The following is a 17,817-nucleotide window of genomic DNA, read 5'->3' as shown; positions in this document are numbered from 1 at the left end:
AATTACAGAATCAAAAACGGAGAAAGCAGCACAATATTTTCTTTCTTTCTCTTGACTTTCCCATTCCTCAGCCACGGGAAGCAAACCAGTTCAACTGGCTGTACAACTCAGAAACAACACCCAAATATTACACTTTATAAATATGCGGAATGAAGGGTGATATAAACACTACGAATGGTATACGCACAAAACGTGCCATGACACCAATATCTGAATGGCAGAATATTGATTATTATTGAATTATATTTTTGACACAGAAACGAGACACTGCTCTGAAGGCAAAGTATAATAATAACAATCACAATATTTTTAAGAATCTGGTTCTCTTTTTCACCCTACATTTTCAATTCAATTTTTCCTCTGAAACCCTGGATCCTCTTATATAGATAAAAGTTATTCCGATTGTCATTTTTGATGATGATGGTCATGATTATGATTGTTATTGTTATTAGGTAAACACAATTGTACGCACTTTAACAGAAACAGATTGGAAGTTTGTTACTTTGAGTATTTATTTATGCTTTCAACACAACTGTTCTGTAATTTGACTTATTTTTGTCACATGTCAAAGCGAGTACGAAATTAGTAATAAAATAAATAATATAGTTTGACATTTTGTACTAAAAAATTGAAGTTGAAAATAAAGAACAGCCTCTTACCTCGCAGTCTTCATATTTAATATTGTCGGTTAATTTCCAGAGCATTTTCATGGGTTGCAGTACCTACTGAGTGTGCCTTTCCTGTTTTACAGAGAATTCGGGTACAGCTGAAACTATTTTTGTTGGAACTGCTGTCTGCGCTCTGAGATCTCCCTCTAATGGTGGAAGTAAAAGCTCCTGCTCAGTACTGTAATAACATGCTGATTCCCTCATTAGCATATCAACAGCAGCTTGATTCCCATCGACCCAACACCAATGGACACAGGTAAAATTCGTTCGAGACTTAGCGCATGTCCTCCCTTACGCGCATTTACTTATTTTGCCATCAATAAATAGGAATGTATCTTACTGAGGAGCAGGTCATAGGTTACTTTTATTTCATTGTTGTACAAATGTGGTTGATGCTTGCTTAAATGTACATAACATACAACAAAATCGCAGTACTGTGGTCAGTTTTGACGTTTCACGATATGCATCAGGTCTAGGTTCCGTTAATGAACAAGAGTGCGCGTGTACGTACATGCTTGTGAATGTATTTAATTTTGCCCTGATTTCCTTAAAAAAGTAAACATTTTTATTAGGAAAATCTTTCATTTTAATAACTTTTTTCCAGAAATAAAATATCTTTCGTGTAATTGTTGCACAACTTGTAAATATTATAATGAACGCCTTAACATTTAAAGAGCTGCAGTTTTCTTTGGCGAAAATGATTTAATAATCTGCACTGCAGAGCGTGCCACAGTATGCAGAAATGTTCCTCTGTTCCCTTGCACCTTGTTGCCTCTCCGACAATCGTAAACTGTTATTTTAGTCCTATTGCGGTCTCAGGGTTCAGAAACAGCCCAACCAATGTCATGCAAAAAGGATAATTCTTTAGTGAATATATGGGTCTATTGACAGCAAGTAAGACCACATTCTAAAAATTTAAATAATTAACACAACAACATGGGCTGTTTAATTTGAATGAGAAGCTGCAATAGCTGAGTTCAGTTTGTAGTCTTCCACAGCGAGCACCCTGGGTTGCTGGTCATGAATCAGGTTGCAAAGTTCTAGGCGTTGGCCTCTTTTAATTTCCATTACCATTTTTGGTGGAGCAACTTCACAACTCGTTGTCATTAATGAGAAGACACAAAAACGGGGACTCATTTATGTATCTTCGTGGTAAAAGGCTGTGAGCGTGTGGGGCTGTGTGGTAATCCATAACAGAAAGCTAAACTGTGGAACCCCACTTATGATGGGATGTTTCAAATAAAAGTTTCACTTGGATTTTAAGGTCATGGTAACATATTAGTACTGGCCTATATTTTGTTTGACTGCGCCCTTGTAAAGAAAACCATTCATAAAAATGATTTCTCTTCATGTTAAATGGCGGATGCAGAAACTCGTTTACGAATTTAAAATATAATTGCATGCGTAGGCTACACCCAGTGTGGCTCAGTTCTGTCAAAACTTTTAAACATGCAAAAATTGGGCTTAAAAAACTGAAAGGACAAATGGAAGACCATCTAAAATTACATCACATAAACATTTTCGCTTTGACTGGAGAAATGAATAGTAAAACGTTTTTAAGTCAATTCTGAAACTCCTGTGAACAAAGTTGTCGAACCTGAGAGCGGCCAAAAGTATTTAGAGCACTCAAACTGTGATAATTGTATATTTGTGGAAAAAGTGACTCAAGTCTTATCGTTAAAATATTGTATAAATACAAAAATTATACTACATATGAACAGCATTCTGAACCTGTGTTTTGTAGTTGTTCAATGACCATGATATGCAGTTTTGTACGTCGCTTTGGAAAGCGTCTGCTAAATAAATGTAATGTAATGTAATGGAAAGAGAGCGCTGCTAGCAGGCCCATTCTGCAAAACGCATCACAAGTGTAGCCTAGACAGAAAGAAGCGGACGACGATAATTTATAGAATTATTTTAACCTTCCACATACTGACTCCCAAAATCTCGTTATGACTTCAAACATCATCCTACGAGTAGGTTTACCCACAATTTGCAATTATCCCCAGAAATTGAAAGATTAAAGCCTATTTGAATGTGTACCAGATGCGGTCATCCCCGGCTTAAGTAATTAATTTAACTGTTGCGCTAACCCACGATTACTTAAATTACTGGAGGGTGCTTATTACCTTTCGCGAAAAAAACTGACGAGACCTGCTTTTAATATGAGCCTTGTTGACCGTGGATATGCTCAACACTTATTACATATATGTATAATTATACCCTTGTCTTAAATTAAACCGTACGTACCTGCCAATCCCCCATTTTCCCCATTATTGACATTCTTTTTGTCTTCTTTCTTTATATGGCGGAACAGGAACCGTGTTATCTCATTGAGCCTCTGATCTGTAAGCCAATTTCAGCGTTTACCTGAACAGGATCATCTCACCTGGACATAAAAAACAGCGTGCCACCTGGTGGCGCATGCGCAATACGCCACGGGTGTGTAACCCCAGTCAGCTAGTATTTTGAAAAAGCTCTTCAGAAAATTTGCCTGGAGTTTTCAGTCGCTCGTCACATTTTTAATCCTTTTAATTAACAGTTGCGTCTGATCACGTTAGAATAATCGAACTTCTCAGCATTTGACGGGCGTTTAGCCATATAATACGCGAGCAACTATTAGAGAGTGTCTAAATTTACATTTTCAAAGGAAAAGTTTCCTATTGTGTCCCAAGGGTGTGTTCTACTAATATATGTTGTATAATTAATGGTCTGTCCACCCTTTACTATTTAATTGAGTAGCCCATATGACAATTACTGGTCGTGACCTTTATTTTCCCTAACCGCAAACAAACTTAATTTCAAGTTTTTAACAGTCAATCAAATTTTAAATTCATATTTGTCAAACATGGACTTTTACTTGTATCTATGTTTGATTATGAGTCATTATTATTTAGAATACCTCATCTTTGATACAAGAAATGTCATATAAAATTATATTTCAATTATGTTAGCTAATTGTCAGATCGTGGATGTCGCATTGATGTGAATGTTGTTCCACCATCTTTCAAAGGCTGCCACTGAAAACACGTTTTGCGTGCTTTTTGCTTAATATACAAATGCAACAGTGGGTGCAAATCTTAATATAAGCAAGAGTCAACCAGTTATGAACTTTGATGACCACATAAGCTAAAATTACAAAGTAGATACCTGTTGTGATTTCAAGCACTTGTGTCCTTAAATTCTTAGAAAATGTAACTTGCTGCAGGAGAATAATTTTGAGCCATATTGACCGGTGAAATATGTAATAATATTCGTGAGGTCTTTTCTTGAAAGCTGTGAAAAATGTGCGTGCCGATCTTAACGCATACCGCGAGATGGTTAGATTGAGTAATGGAGCGTGGAATGGGGGAATCATACTTCGACGTACATCTTAAATGACTTCATGCAATTACTTTAAATGTACACAATTTACCAGTGCTATAAACGCACTTTCTTTCAAGTATTTAAGAGTGAAAGCTTGTTGATTTTACAGTTCAGCAGTATATACAAACAATTATGGAGTGTAAACAAAGTCTGTACATTTTTTGTTCTTGGGAGAAGACGTTGAGCATTTGATATAGGCTAAACAAAACTTTGTAAATTAAAGAGATAGCCTAATTAAATCGTATTGTCCCAGATTCCAGGTGATTTCAAGGTGAGATGTAGGCAATACCACTTTTTGATTGTCGGTGTTGTAAGTGTTTGTGCATGTTTTTATTATAAAGTAGACAACGCACGTGTAATCCTTTGGAACCCTGGTTAACTCGTATTGGTAAAAATTTCGGCCCCGTACCTTTTTGCGATTGCAAGATTCTTTAAAACAAAAAATTGTTAATATAAACACAATTTATCATAAAACTTTAACAGCGTAGTGCGCTTAAAACTAGGCTACAATATATGGAATGACGTTCAGGGATACCGAGGGAATGCGCAACACTGAAAACTTAATCCACCCTACCTGCAGTAATGAAGTAGATGTTGAAATATACAATTCTGTTCGCATATACGGAATAGGGTCTCTTCATATTTCAATAATAACCTGCTTGTTTAAGGATAGATATTGACCAAATTAACCACTGTCACACTGTAGGCTACTGCAAAGATACAAATATTCATACATGCCCAAATAACCATATAACATAAATAGCCTTCATGCAGTGGGAAGGAGGAGTATTTATGGGCTGCTAGGTGTTATCAATTCTGTACAAGTATGTACGCTCAGTTCAACGACAGTGCGAAGTAAAAATTGGGTAAATAAAAAGGAAAAATGCAACTTGTTGCGAAGTCGCATTAGAGTCTATAGCATAAACGTCTATTATTATTAGTAGTAGTAGTAGTAGTAGTAGTAGTAGTAGTAGTAGTAGTAGTAGTGTTGTTGTTGTTGTGTCGTTTCAACACCATCATCTTTCTGAACATAGGCTATCCCTACTCCTAAATGAGTAACTTTGTTCAAGTATCCATTGCGGAATTTTTAGTACCCTTCGCCAAAGATGCACATGGATGTATTACATCCTTCTTTTTGGAATAACGGATCATTCAAGGAATTGTATAATCTAGAACGTTTAACAACATACTATAAAACATGATTCAGAGAAATTTAAACTTCATATAAAAGGTTACAGTAATACAAATGCACTGGTGAGTGCAATTGTTAGCTACACAAATAATAGGTTTTCTAAAGCCTCTTCTATAATGCAGGTGGTATGAGGCAGCATCACTTAGCGGATTAAGTGAACGCTCTTAATAAGGCTGCTAAATTAAAAGTGTTTCTTTACGAGCTGTGCGTGACTTTGACGCTCATATGCAAATTAGGCGAAGTCTTCCCAAAAGAATATAGTACGAGATGTATGAAACCCTCACAAATTTAGGACCTCTCGCTTGGCCTGTTTACGAATTTAAACGTAATATCTTACATATCACATCGCCGATGGAAAATGGTCGTATAGGCTACACAGTTTATTTGGGCACATAGGCCTGGGCCCGCTAAGTTTCTGGGAATTCGACAAAAATAATGCAAACGTGTTTTAAGTTTCAAATGAGGATAAAGAAATGCGACTTACCCTCAGTCAAGCGGCATAATCGGTCCTCTGGCGCCATCATCCTTTGAAAAAAAACATTGTTTTGGTTTAATTGAATGGATCAACATTGATGTTAAAGAATCAATATTCTGAACCCTGATTAATGTAATTATAAACACGAGGTCATGATAGAAAAAAATATTTGTTCGACTATGCTCACGGGCAAATTATTTCTCACAAATTATTTCTCAACATAAATGAGCAAACACTTGAAATAAGTGTTAATTCCTTCCAAAGCTGTTGTTAGTAAAGTGTTTCTGCTGGTGCAATTGCTGTTTAAGCTACGAATGTTTACAGTTTAAGGATCGTCAATGCGAAGTAATCAAGTCCATTAGGCTACTGGTCCCAGTTTTAAATCCAAAAATAAGAAACGGCTACGTTCTTTATGGGTAGACCAAAGGTTCTATGTATTTTACAAATGTTTTACAAATGTCGTGTGATCCAAAACGCAGTATTTCACCATTTTACCTACAGCCTGCAGATACCTCCTAGAATAATTCAATATTTTCAATTAGGCTATAAGTCATTGTCAGCATCAAATGTAAAGAGAAATTAAAGTAGTTTGGATACCCTGGGAAACATCTATCATTATGGGGTCTACCAGATAACATCGCTAATCCTCTAGCCCCATCTTGCGGTAGCACCTGGCAGATGTTGTTCTTAAAAACTATATCATTCATTATTATTATGAAGTACTCCACTCCGACATACGACATACTATGAATATAATGCAATGGAAGGTATTTTATTGCAGTTAAATGTGTATGTCAGATATATAGACCCATCAAAAAGTACTGGGACAACAAAGTTCAAGTTGGGATGTGCACCATGGACCAAAAAAGCATAATTTCTCCTGATAAGAAAAATATGGCAGATAACTACCAGATATACATTTTATTACAGCTGATGATTTTGGACCCAAGAGGCAATAGGCTACTGTACAATAAAAACAAATAAATATTAATAATCCAGTCAGAACGAAAGCAGACAAGCCAAATGGAGAAAAAAAAAAAAAAAAAAAAAAAAAAAAGTGTTTTTTAAAAAGTGGAATATTTTGGAAAGAAAGGAAAATTTTCATGGTATATAATTATTATATAAATATAATTATTTTCTGACTCACTCCTTACAAATAACTTCAGCACTTCCTGGCCTCATGGAAACAATTCAGATTTCAGATACAACTTGATTATAAAGCACCTTCTTAGTCTTCTCCTCCTCCTCCAGCTCCTTATATTATTACTATTATTAGTTTATTCAAACTCACATATCTGCCTCACCTCTGATCCCACTGAGGTTGATTGTGTGAGTTTACTGTAGCATGCTAACACTACAGTTCATTAACTGAATGTAAATGAAGACCATGACCAGAAGTTATCAAACTTGTTTGGCAGTTACCAATTGAACTACCTTCCTCTCCCTACCCATGGAGCTTGGCTAGGACAGACATTGGCTATATATGGACTTAAAGTAGGAAGGACGGTTTCTGGTTCCGACTACAATTAACAAAATCAGCTCACTTTAAACATGTTTATTAAATTAAGATTATGGAATACAAATATATAGGCTACAACGCATCCTTTAGTATAAGCGGTCGTAAGTCATTTTTGATACACCAACATTACCAAGAAGCTAGAACATCGCCAAAATCTTTTGATGGTGGTATATAATTGTATTGTAATCTTATTGTATATAATGTGGGATAGTAGTATCTCCATGGGCTATACTTGTCACACAGGGCATGAAAAACAGTCATTGAATTTACTGTGTAGTGACACGTGATACATGAACGTAAAATTTCCCTCAGAGGGATCATAAATAGTAACATTTGTAAATACACTGCAACAACATTCAGTGCCAAAACTACCAAAAACTCAACCCAAATCATCTAAAAAAATACATTTTCCCATTTCCTATCCTATTCACCTGGCTAGTGGATTTCTCAAAGCGATAAGGACATTTGTCCCCTGGCAAGTATGCTATATTTTACCTACTGCCTTTAATTTGGAGAATCATGAGCCTACTGTTGGGCAGAGCCATAAGTGATAGTGTTGGCACACATTTCTTCAAAGTGAACACACATTTTAGCATTACATGACCACCACGTGGTAATTAAATAATCACCTGAGAAATGTTCTGGAATGGGATGACTGTGCAGCAGGAGGCTTGAGAAGAGACAAGGTTGCAGTGCTAGAAGGCAGCAACTGCAAGTTATGAAAGTGATCATTTCAACAGGCCCTACATGAGAGAAAGGAACTCTAACCAAGGTGGTTCCAAGGAAGATCTAGACAGAAGTCTTGACATCTATGCAGCACGCTGGACGAAATGTCATGGTATGGGTTGCACAACATCCAAAATGACCTATTTTCACTAGACCTGCAAGTAGGATAGATTCTTTGCCTTCTCCAAATCATTTAGATATTTTCAGTAGGTCATACTGCCATGCCTGATTTGCAACTTTGCACAGAAAAAGAGACAAAATCTTAGGAAATCCACACACCTGACTGTTGAGATGTAGCCAACCTGTCCATAGTGCCTGACTGAAAAAATAAAAACATTCAAATATATACTAATAAAACAAAAAAGGTAATGGCACACAAGTTTCCAAAATGTTCAGAAATCCCCTATTCCCAGGAGATTCAATACCCATATAATCTCAGCACATACCTCTAGCTTTAAGACAGACTTTCAGTTGGCCCTATCCTTGACACAGCTGTGATTATTTTGGATCAATGACATCATTAAACAAATATTTAAATAATACCACCCTTACAGCATTTAACAATTTACAGCAAAGTTAGATCACAAAAAATAGATCCAGCAAAAAACAGTAGCACCAGTTCACACAAGCAATTTTCTACCATTTTAACCCCGCCCTGCCCCAACATGAATCGTAAAACTCAACATACTGATTTTATTAAAAAGTGACATTTTGTGCAATGTCTGCATTAACATTGGTGTTGTTCAAAAATTATTCAGGAACTTCACTATTAAATGCAATGAGAAGAGATTGGTATCATGGAATTCCAAACCCTTTGTCTTACACTGAAGTTTCACAAGCTTCATATTGTGCCCATTTGTTTCAATTCCTGGGGACCTGTGACACCTTGCTAAACACTGCACTTACAAGAGATATTGCACTGCATACAGCACAACCTATGTCAGTATCTCCTTGATGAGACACCTTATAATCATTTTGAATTAAAGTGATTATGTAACAAGCCTGTTTAACTGAAGCAAAGATTAAAATTTAACTGGAGGTTACTGATTATTATTACAGCTGCAATGCCACAACAGAAAAGGCAGACATTTTATAGTGGGACATCACTGGCATGGTCATGGCTGGTTCCAAAATGCCTTCACTTTCTGAATCCATCAGTCTACAAAAGACTTCTTATTTCAGGGACGGAAACCTCCAGCAGCGAAACAAGAGCCACTTAACATAAATACAACATCACCCACCTGCCCTCCAAAGACAAACCTTTCAACAACCCAACTGGCAAGAAACTGACACTTCCATGAGTGAGAAACACACAAAATTAAATACAGAGTCCATTCACAGTAAAAAAAAAAAAGACCCTTCGACAAGAACTGCAGTAAATAATATATCTGCAAAAGCTGTCTAGAACTGTACAAAAGGCATGTTCTGTACACAGGGCCTGGGGAGCGGGAGGCCGTGCGTGCGGGGAGGGCCACCACTGTCCAGCCCCCTGCGGAGGGGCCTCAGCGACCGGACGGGGCGGGGATCTTGGACGTGACGCAGTCCAAGGGCTGCCAGTGACAGTCCATGAGCGAGTCGTACAGCTCCTCGCTGCGCTCCATGAACTGCCGGTTCAGCGTGTCCACATCCAGCTGGGGGCTCGGCTCTGGGAAAAGACGCCGGTGGAGAACCATGATGAAGAGCCCTGAGCTTAAAATCTTCTGATGACTAGCCTAGCTGACATTCTCTCCTCCGTAATTGCTTTATACAAATTAAAACCCTTGCTTGCTTTGATGGATTATGCTATAAATGTGAGATTTGCATCAGTTTGGGTAAATGTATGCAGAACAGCATTAGGACAATATGCAGGTTTACACAGCAGACAAGGCCAATTCCTCACATCAAATATTTCTGAGATAACGGGTCAGTACCTTCGACCTCATCGTCAGCATCTTCCGTGGATTCTTGCGTCTGCTGGAACTGCGGCACACAAATTCACAAAGACAGTCAATATACAAACACTGCTCAATGCACAACACGACACCACAGACTCAGTGGCACCCCACTAAAGGTTGCACTGTGATCCCTAAACCACAAAAATGAAAACATGCTAACTAAAAGTGGTCCAGAGCAGCTTCTTTGTGGTCATTTAAAGAAAGACGAAGACCTTATCTTGGCATAGACCCATACCTCTGAGGAATCCTGTGCGAATGTGGGAGGAGGTGGCATGTCCAGTGGAGGGGGAGGGTACATTATTCCCGGGCCCGGAGGAGGGTTCCCGTAGGGACCGTATCCATAGTTATAACTGTTGTACGGGTCGTATCCCCACTGTGGGTAGTAGTTCTGCGGATAAGGTTGGTAGTATTGCTGCTGGTAGTTGTTGTAGCTCTGGTTTGGGTGGTAATTATTTGTCTTGTTGCTGAAAGGACAGAAAAGTCAAACCCCTAAGAGCAGATAAGAAAACAATCTGTAGCAGGTGAACAAGTAAACTGAAAGCAACTGAAAACCAGATGTCATGTCTGCATGTATCAATGGGCAAATTAATTACTTTCACTTTATTTTTCAGGTCTGAAAAGAAGAAAAAATCTTTTAAAAAATAATTCAAAGTTCATTTGAAAGAGCACCGAGACAAGGCATTGTAAGAAAACTTGGTGTTGGAAGTGCCCGATTTCACTCCCTACAGATTAACTTACTGTTGCACACCATGAAGTTGACATTCAATGTTTAATATTTCCTTAGAATTGGCTCAAGAGACGACTCAAGTTTTATAGTCTCAGGTGTCCGCATAATACAAGTCCACCATGGACAACCAACCTGCTGAACACCAACCTGTCATTCTTATAGTCTTACCTTTTGTTCACAGCTATGCTAATTCTGATTGGTTTCCCTCCAAGACCCTTCGTGTTCTGGCACTCCTCGAGGGCTTTCTTCTGCTCTTTTTCATCACCGAACTTGACAAAGCCATAGCCTCTGTGAACATAGTACTCAAAGCCGTCAACGCAATTTCTCCAGCATCGCACCAATGTTAACATGCAAGCTAATATATTTGGAAAAAAGAAAATATATATTTATGGAGGAACTGAAAATGTTGTTACTTTTAATATGAAGTAGCATCACTTCAATTGTGTGTAGCTCTTGCTTATCCTATATGGGGGAAACAATAGTTTTAGCAGATTTACCTTAATTGGAACAGAAGCAAACATCTCCATTTTCCAATCAAAAGGCAAGAAAAACAATAAAACATTTTGTGAAGAAATGGGGAATTTCTAAGCTACCAAAGTAATGCAATCTTATGCAATATATTCATGGGACTGACAACTCGGTTCTCATAGGTGGCTCCATGTTGCACACATTTGATTTGCACTGTGGTCTTTCACCACCCAGTTCTCTTTTTTGAACAGTGTCAAATTGAACCAAAACTCATCCATGTTAAATAAAATAAATCAGATTAATTGGCTGGTTTTTTTTTCTCCACATACCACACTGGCTGGTCAGAATTCAGACCTATATGGTGAGGTAAACACAAAATTTATCAGGTATCCAGTTATCTGGAAACAGTTGACTGCACCATACAACTCCTTTACCTAGAGTTCCCATACAGGTCTGTGACCACTTTTCCTCCTTTGCACGAAGGGTATTTCTTCACAAAAAAGTCATAAAGTTGAAAGTCATCCACATCTTGACTGAGGTCGCCAACAAAAACAGAATACTCTGGCCTAAGGAGTGAAAAAAGGTAAAAGTTATAAAGGCATTTAATCCACTTAAAAATGACCCATAAACCACAGGAAAAATTTGTCATACAGATTACATTGGGATTTTAGCAAATTATTCACATATGTTCTGTAGTAAAATTTTCACCTTTGTCTTGCTGAAAGACCACACTGTCAATTGGCCCTCACAAACAATTGGTCTCAAAGTGCTCTATAGTAAAGTGCTCTACACTTCAACCACTTCTGGGTAGCACACATCTGGGTGATGTATGGCAGTCTTTCTGCGTCAGAATTCTCACAAAACTACAAATTATCTGAGGTGGAGGGGGGATATATTGAGCCAATTTAACTGGGAAATGATTAGGAGGTAGGCAGAGTCTAATTGTGAAAACTGCGAAAAACTGCATTTCTAGGCTAGAGAGCCCAGCAAGCTCTCATGATGAGTGCCTTTACTAACTGAGCACCTGCAGAGCCTTATACAGTTTGCGTTTTTATTGTATGGCACCACAGAACAATGTAGTATTTATAGCTTACCCTCCATCTGGCCTCTTCCCATGTGTGGCGTAGTTTAACTTAAATTTTCTGGGCTATAAAGAACAAGAACAGAAAAAACCCAATCGTAACAACAGCATGCATGCAGTAATAGTGCATATAACTATGAAAAAATAAATAAGAGTAAAAACATTTGTACTGTTACATACCTCTGCCTCTCAGTAAAGGCTTTCCACTCAGTAGCAACTTCCTATCAGAGTTTATTCACCAGCCATAAAGTCATTTTACAAACAGCCTCAAACACCTTCATTAGGGAGAAAATGCAGCTCAGTAGTGTGGCTGTCAGCTGTTATATGAAACCAACTGGTTTCCATCTATTTGTTCATTACAAGGTCGGTGCAACTAATCAAATTCTAATCATAAGCAATCAAGTGAGTGCACTTATGAACATACAATCGAAAGTACATCATTCAAAAAACATGACTGATTAAACAAGACTGCAGATCCCAGGATAAATTGGGAAATATTATTTATTTAAAATGTTACACTATGGACTCACTGGATTTGATCCTGGGACCAACTTTCCATTCAGCCGTAGAACGCAGCGATCAACACAAGCTTCATCTTCCAGCTCCACAAAGCAGTATCCAGCCGGACCACTAGAGGATGGAAAAATATTATGAGCGACATATGGTCGAAAGACTGTACCTTCATTTTTTTTTTTTAAACCCAAATAATATTCCCTTGGTAAGTTATACAATTATATACAATGTGACCAGTTGAATTGTTTATGCTGAAAAGAAAGCAAGTAAAGCATAACTATAAGTAATAACTTGTACAATTTGTTTATTCTCAAGAGAAGAAAAGACTACATTCAACATTAAAATACATGGTGTATACAGATCTACGTAACCATAAAGCTTTAACTACCTAATAATTACATACAATAATATTTACTATATTTTACATACATGTTGGTGTTCAGTTTAACCTACAGGGTCCAAGTTAAACTATGCGGTTGTTCCCTGCACTTGGAACGGTACTTCTCTCTAGGGTTTTCGACACACTTGCTACTGGTTATGGTTATACACTTTGTTGTACGTCGCTCTGGATTAGAGCGTCTGCCAAATGCCTGTAATGTAGAAAATGACGCGTAAAGTTGAGCGCGTTGTCTGAGTCGCAGGGGCTACAACATAGCCACCTACTGTACCTATAAATGACCTACCCAGTTACTCTGTGACATATGATTTTAACGCCGCGTGCAGTCTCTCCCATGGAATTGAAGGCTTCTTTAATGAAATTCTCATCCATGTATGGGTCCAGCTGTTCAATAAAAAAAAGTTTATTTTTATAAATGCACAGCTAACTTAACTACTCTAATAAACACAAATATGGTATTTAACTGTCAACTAACATTGTTTGTCAGCAGACCAAAAACTGCCCCTTCAATTATAGCAAAATGTTTGATAACGTAGTTAGCTACGTTTTAAGTCGAGTTTAGCGTAAGCAACGTAATATGGATAACCAGCTATCGATCTATTAAGTAAATAGCAAACTACTATTGACAGTTTACCTAATTAAAAAAGTCGTTATCTAAACAGTTACAACAAGGAATGTTAATCAAAATAACCACATTACTAGCATCTAATGTCAGTTAGCCAACCAGCCGCATTGCCATTTCAGTGAACCACAGCAGCTAGCTAATGTTAAGTCACTCGGCCTGCAAACTTACATCGCCCATCCAAAGGCTAGCATTTCTGTTGAACATCTTGTTGTGGACTTCGGATAAAATATGGGGGGTGAGAATGGCCACTTAATTTAAAGACAAAAAATATATATCACACTAGACTAGCTATTGGTACAGACTAGCTATTGGTACAAAAAGCCCAGAAGCAGAACTACTGCCAAAGATATTCTTTGCTACTACTGTATCTATTTTGGAAGCAAAGACCCACACAGGCCTTACTTCCGTAGTTGTCCAGAACACTGCCTGATTTAAAAACGGCCGTTGAAATAATTTAAAAAATAAATAAATAATGTTTTCAGTCACAACTAATCATAAGTACTCACGTTTACTTATAAATAATAAATGTGTTTTAAAATAGAATAAATTAGATCTGCTGACATTTTCCGTGAAAAAGGAAAATTCTCACACGGTTCGTTCAGCATCAGGTCAACATGGGTTCGTAACAAGCCTTCAGCCCTAGGGTTGGGGACTAGTCAACCTGTGCAGCTATATTACTTCGTTTAACAAGTAAACTCTGTCTACACACATGTGGTAGTATAGCCAATCAGCATTCCAATTCACCCGAAAGGTGTTTGACGGGGTAGAGATCAGGGCTCTGTTCAGGCCAGTCAAGTTCTTCCCAACCAAACTCAGCAAACCATTTCTTTATGAATCTTGCCTTGTGCAAAGGGGCATTTTCATGCTGAAACAGGAAAGGGCCTTCCCCAAACTGTTGCCACAAAGTTGGAAGCGCACAGTTCTCTAGAATGTTAGCGTATACAGTAGCATTACGATTTCCCATTGCTGGAACTGCCTACCCCAAACCATGAAAAACAGCCTCAGACCATTATCAGACCTTCACCGAACTTTACAGTTAGCTATTCGGGCCAATACATTACATTACATTACATTACAGGCATTTAGCAGACGCTCTTATCCAGAGCGACTTACACAACTTTTTTACATAGCATAGCATTTTACAATACATTTTTACAATATAAATTTTACAATACAGTTGGCACTATGCATTCCACCAAATCCAGATTAGCCTGTCAGACAGTGAAGCGTATTTTCATCACTCCAGAGACTGTGTTGCCACAGCTCCAAATTCCAATGGCGGTGTGCTTTATACCACTCCAGCAGACACTTGGTATTGCACATGTTGATCTTAGGCCTACGGCTGCTTGGCCATGGAAACCCATTTCACGAAGCTCTTGACGAACAGCTCTCGTGCTGAAGTTGATACTTTGCTGAGCTGTTGTTGCTCCTAACACTTACAGTTGACTGGGGAAGCTCTAGCAGGGCATAAATTGACTGTTGGAAAGGTGACATCTTATAACAATGCACCGTTGAAAGTCACGAGGTCTTCAGTATGAACCATTTTACTGCCAATGTTTGCTCAGTGCAAATTGCATGACTGTATGCTTGATTTTATGCACCTGTTAGCAATGAAATATCTGAAACCACTAATTAGAAGGGGTGTCCACATACTTTTGGAAATAGAGTGTGATATGTTAGTAGCCTATGTTTTATTTGTTAATTAACTTGTTTATATTTGGTAAATTTTACATTCATGAAGGTAAGTAGGCCAAAGAGAAGCCATTTTAATGTTTGAAAACTGAAAGAATAATTTAATAAAAATCTATTAACCTAAAAAAAAAAAAAAAATTAAGAGGAGGCTCCCCTAATTGTAAAATGTAAAGTGTGTTTGCTTTAGATACACTTGATTATGTTAAAATATTGTCAGCGTCATATTTTATATTGAGTTCATTTATGCAATAATAATCTTTATGTTCATATAAATAAAAATAAAAAAATAAAAATAAATAAATAAATAAATACATAAAAGCAACATGCTTAATGTGGTCGTGAGGGAACACTTCCTCAAGCTGCAGTATTTCCGGGATCCTTCCATTTTATTGGTTGCACTACTGAATGAATCCGGTGAGGTAGAAGTGTAGCTCCCTCGCAAGAGGTCAGTTTATCTGTCTCCCATAATGTATGCAGCACCTTGTCTTTTTATCTAGCAAATACACATTGGAAAACGTAAGCTATCGTCGTTATCTGTATTCATTTTCTGTTGTTCCGAGAAGTGGCAACGTTTGTTAACCTTTGGCAGTAAAGCTAACAGTTTTTTGTCAGTATCGGGCTTGCTGCATTGAAATATCATAAATTACATAGTCGGACACTGGACGTCCCTCTGAGGTAACCCAAAGTAGCTAACCATAGTACAATCCTATATCCTATAAAATCATGTATTTATAAGTTTTACATCGCTAAATATGTGACGCAGTGGTTTAGTTTTGCTTTTGTCGTCAACAGCACGATACGCTGTAAAGCCTTGGGTGGTTATTTATCGATAGATGTTGTGTTTTTACTTGTCATGTCGGTGAATAACAAATGTTTTTTTTAATTTTTTATCTATAATTAGGCATTTCGAGTAGGACGCTGTGTATGTCTCCCTAAAATTTTAATTCTTGGACACGTGCAGAATTCAACTCCTGAATTCTGCCATTTCTGTGCATTGCTAGATTTAGCCTTTAACTACACTTATTTTTGTGTGTTATTACGGTTCATTCAGGAGCGTCCTTTTGTGCACATGACCAATGCGGAAAGAATAAAGGTTACAGTACTTAAACTTAGTAGAAACGTTTGTTAGCCAGTAGTGCTACAGTTATTTCATCAAATATTTCTTTACAGGTACACAACATGTCTGTTGACTGGGTTGGATATGGCTACGCTGCCCTTATTGCATCAGGTGGAATAATGGGTTATGTGAAGAAAGGTACAATAATGAGGAAATGGAGATCAAATCAAATCACAAAATTTGTGCAGGCCAGATAAAGTTTACAATTCCACTAATGCACCGGCACTTTGGATACAGTGCTGAAACAATACAATAATACAGCAAAGACATTTGCACAATGATAATAAGCATGCCTACTTGTGGTTTTGCAAAGAGTCAAAATTGTGTTCTGATCCCTCCTCAGGCAGCGTGCCCTCCCTGGCTGCAGGTGCTCTATTTGGGGGAGTAGCAGGGTTAGGTGCTTACCGGACTTCTCAGGACCCAAAGGACATATGGGTTTCTCTAGGTAATATCTGGCATAAGATATCGAGGATATCATAAAAGGGTATGAAAATGAATAGCTTCATGTCGTTGTTTTGTCTTGTGCTTCTCCGCTGAACAGCTGCTTCTGGGACCCTGGCTGGTATTATGGGAATGAGATTTTTTAAATCGAGGAAGTTCATGCCAGCTGGCCTCATGGCCGCAGCAAGGTAATGTGCTTATGACTGTGCACTGTCACGATGATGCATTTTTATTTCTGTTAGGATAACACAGATGGGGAAATATATGTGGGGTTGGTTGAAAGGTTTTTAAAAAATATTTTAACTATTGATAGTACAGTAATCAAATCTTGGTGGAAATCACATGTGGACCCATGATGGCTTTGTTTCAAGAGTAGATGAAACCTTAATATTGCAATGGTTTTGTGGTTACGTGATTCCGATTTGACTGCTCCCTACAGCTATCTAAGTCTTGACACTACTCCACTTGATCTAATGTCATTTTCTTCATATTTGCATCTTGATCCCTAAGATATTATGTTTTCTTCCTATATGTACAGTATCCTAATGGTGGGGAAGATTGGTGTGGGCATGCTACAGAGTCCCCAGGAATCATAATGAAGATAAAAAGACATACTGTCCTCAATGTAAAGTGTTATGGACTTTCTTTTGTTACTATAAAGTCAAAATAAATATACTGAGCTTTCCAATTTCTTTTTTAAGAGCTGAAACTGGATTTTTTTTTCGATCTAATTAACATTGGCTTCAAAATTAAGTGGAAAAAAACTGGTATCCAATCGCTTAATATTGTCTCTTGAATGCAACACGGATTTCTGATCATTATTCACACACTTTGTAAAGACTGATTGAACAGTACAGTACAATACACACATAAAAC

The 17,817-nt window shown here is 37.7% G+C and overlaps 3 protein-coding genes across 5 annotated transcripts in view; 1 reads left to right on the top strand and 2 right to left on the bottom strand.

Moving 5' to 3' along the window:
- The window catches only part of tfap2a (transcription factor AP-2 alpha), an 11,166-nt gene extending 10,336 nt beyond the window's left edge, over window positions 1-830 (bottom strand). The window contains exon 1 of the mRNA XM_035414922.1: window positions 660-830. Coding sequence (XP_035270813.1) covers window positions 660-710 — 51 coding nt within the window. The 5' untranslated portion in view covers window positions 711-830. The remainder of the gene's footprint in view (window positions 1-659) is intronic.
- Window positions 831-7,241: 6,411 nt separating this feature from the next.
- LOC118225869 (tRNA selenocysteine 1-associated protein 1-like) lies at window positions 7,242-14,066 on the bottom strand. Its single transcript, XM_035414924.1, has 9 exons — window positions 13,860-14,066; window positions 13,353-13,450; window positions 12,687-12,786; window positions 12,170-12,222; window positions 11,510-11,641; window positions 10,776-10,895; window positions 10,116-10,344; window positions 9,857-9,905; window positions 7,242-9,591 (listed from the first exon to the last, which is right to left on the bottom strand). The coding sequence occupies exons 1-9, from the start codon at window positions 13,893-13,895 to the stop codon at window positions 9,449-9,451; spliced, it is 960 nt and encodes a 319-aa protein (XP_035270815.1). The 5' UTR covers window positions 13,896-14,066; the 3' UTR covers window positions 7,242-9,448.
- A 1,660-nt stretch (window positions 14,067-15,726) lies between these two features.
- Window positions 15,727-17,641, top strand: tmem14ca (transmembrane protein 14Ca). Of its 3 annotated transcripts, none has more exons than XM_035414215.1 (5): window positions 15,727-15,828; window positions 16,554-16,638; window positions 16,844-16,945; window positions 17,042-17,129; window positions 17,480-17,641. In XM_035414215.1, exons 2-5 carry the CDS (start codon window positions 16,563-16,565, stop codon window positions 17,535-17,537), a joined length of 324 nt encoding a protein of 107 aa, XP_035270106.1. In that variant the 5' UTR covers window positions 15,727-15,828; window positions 16,554-16,562; the 3' UTR covers window positions 17,538-17,641. The 3 variants fall into 3 exon arrangements, with proteins under 3 accessions (XP_035270106.1, XP_035270103.1, XP_035270105.1); XM_035414212.1 differs by having other exon boundaries at window positions 15,762-15,899; XM_035414214.1 differs by lacking the exon at window positions 15,727-15,828 and adding an exon at window positions 15,897-16,058.
- Window positions 17,642-17,817: the final 176 nt, after the last annotated feature.

The sequence above is a fragment of the Anguilla anguilla genome, chromosome 4 (assembly GCF_013347855.1).
Source record: "Anguilla anguilla isolate fAngAng1 chromosome 4, fAngAng1.pri, whole genome shotgun sequence".
Taxonomy (NCBI): domain Eukaryota; kingdom Metazoa; phylum Chordata; class Actinopteri; order Anguilliformes; family Anguillidae; genus Anguilla; species Anguilla anguilla.
The sequence above is the reverse complement of the archived record's forward strand: the minus strand, read 5'-3'. Positions and strand labels throughout refer to the sequence as shown.

Bases quoted from the DNA above. Each gene is read 5' to 3' on its own strand.
- tmem14ca (XM_035414212.1), top strand. From the start codon at position 15,855: ATGCAGCACCTTGTCTTTTTATCTAGCAAATACACATTGGAAAAC. The intron at 15,900-16,553 runs GTAAGCTATCGT...ATTTCTTTACAG, and splicing joins GCAAATACACATTGGAAAAC to GTACACAACATGTCTGTTGA. The intron at 16,946-17,041 runs GTAATATCTGGC...TCCGCTGAACAG, and splicing joins GGACATATGGGTTTCTCTAG to CTGCTTCTGGGACCCTGGCT.
- LOC118225869 (XM_035414924.1), bottom strand. From the start codon at position 13,895: ATGTTCAACAGAAATGCTAGCCTTTGGATGGGCGAT. The intron at 12,787-13,352 runs GTAGGTCATTTA...TCCATCCTCTAG, and splicing joins ATATGTCACAGAGTAACTGG to TGGTCCGGCTGGATACTGCT. The intron at 9,592-9,856 runs GTACTGACCCGT...GTCTTTTCCCAG, and splicing joins TGCTGACGATGAGGTCGAAG to AGCCGAGCCCCCAGCTGGAT.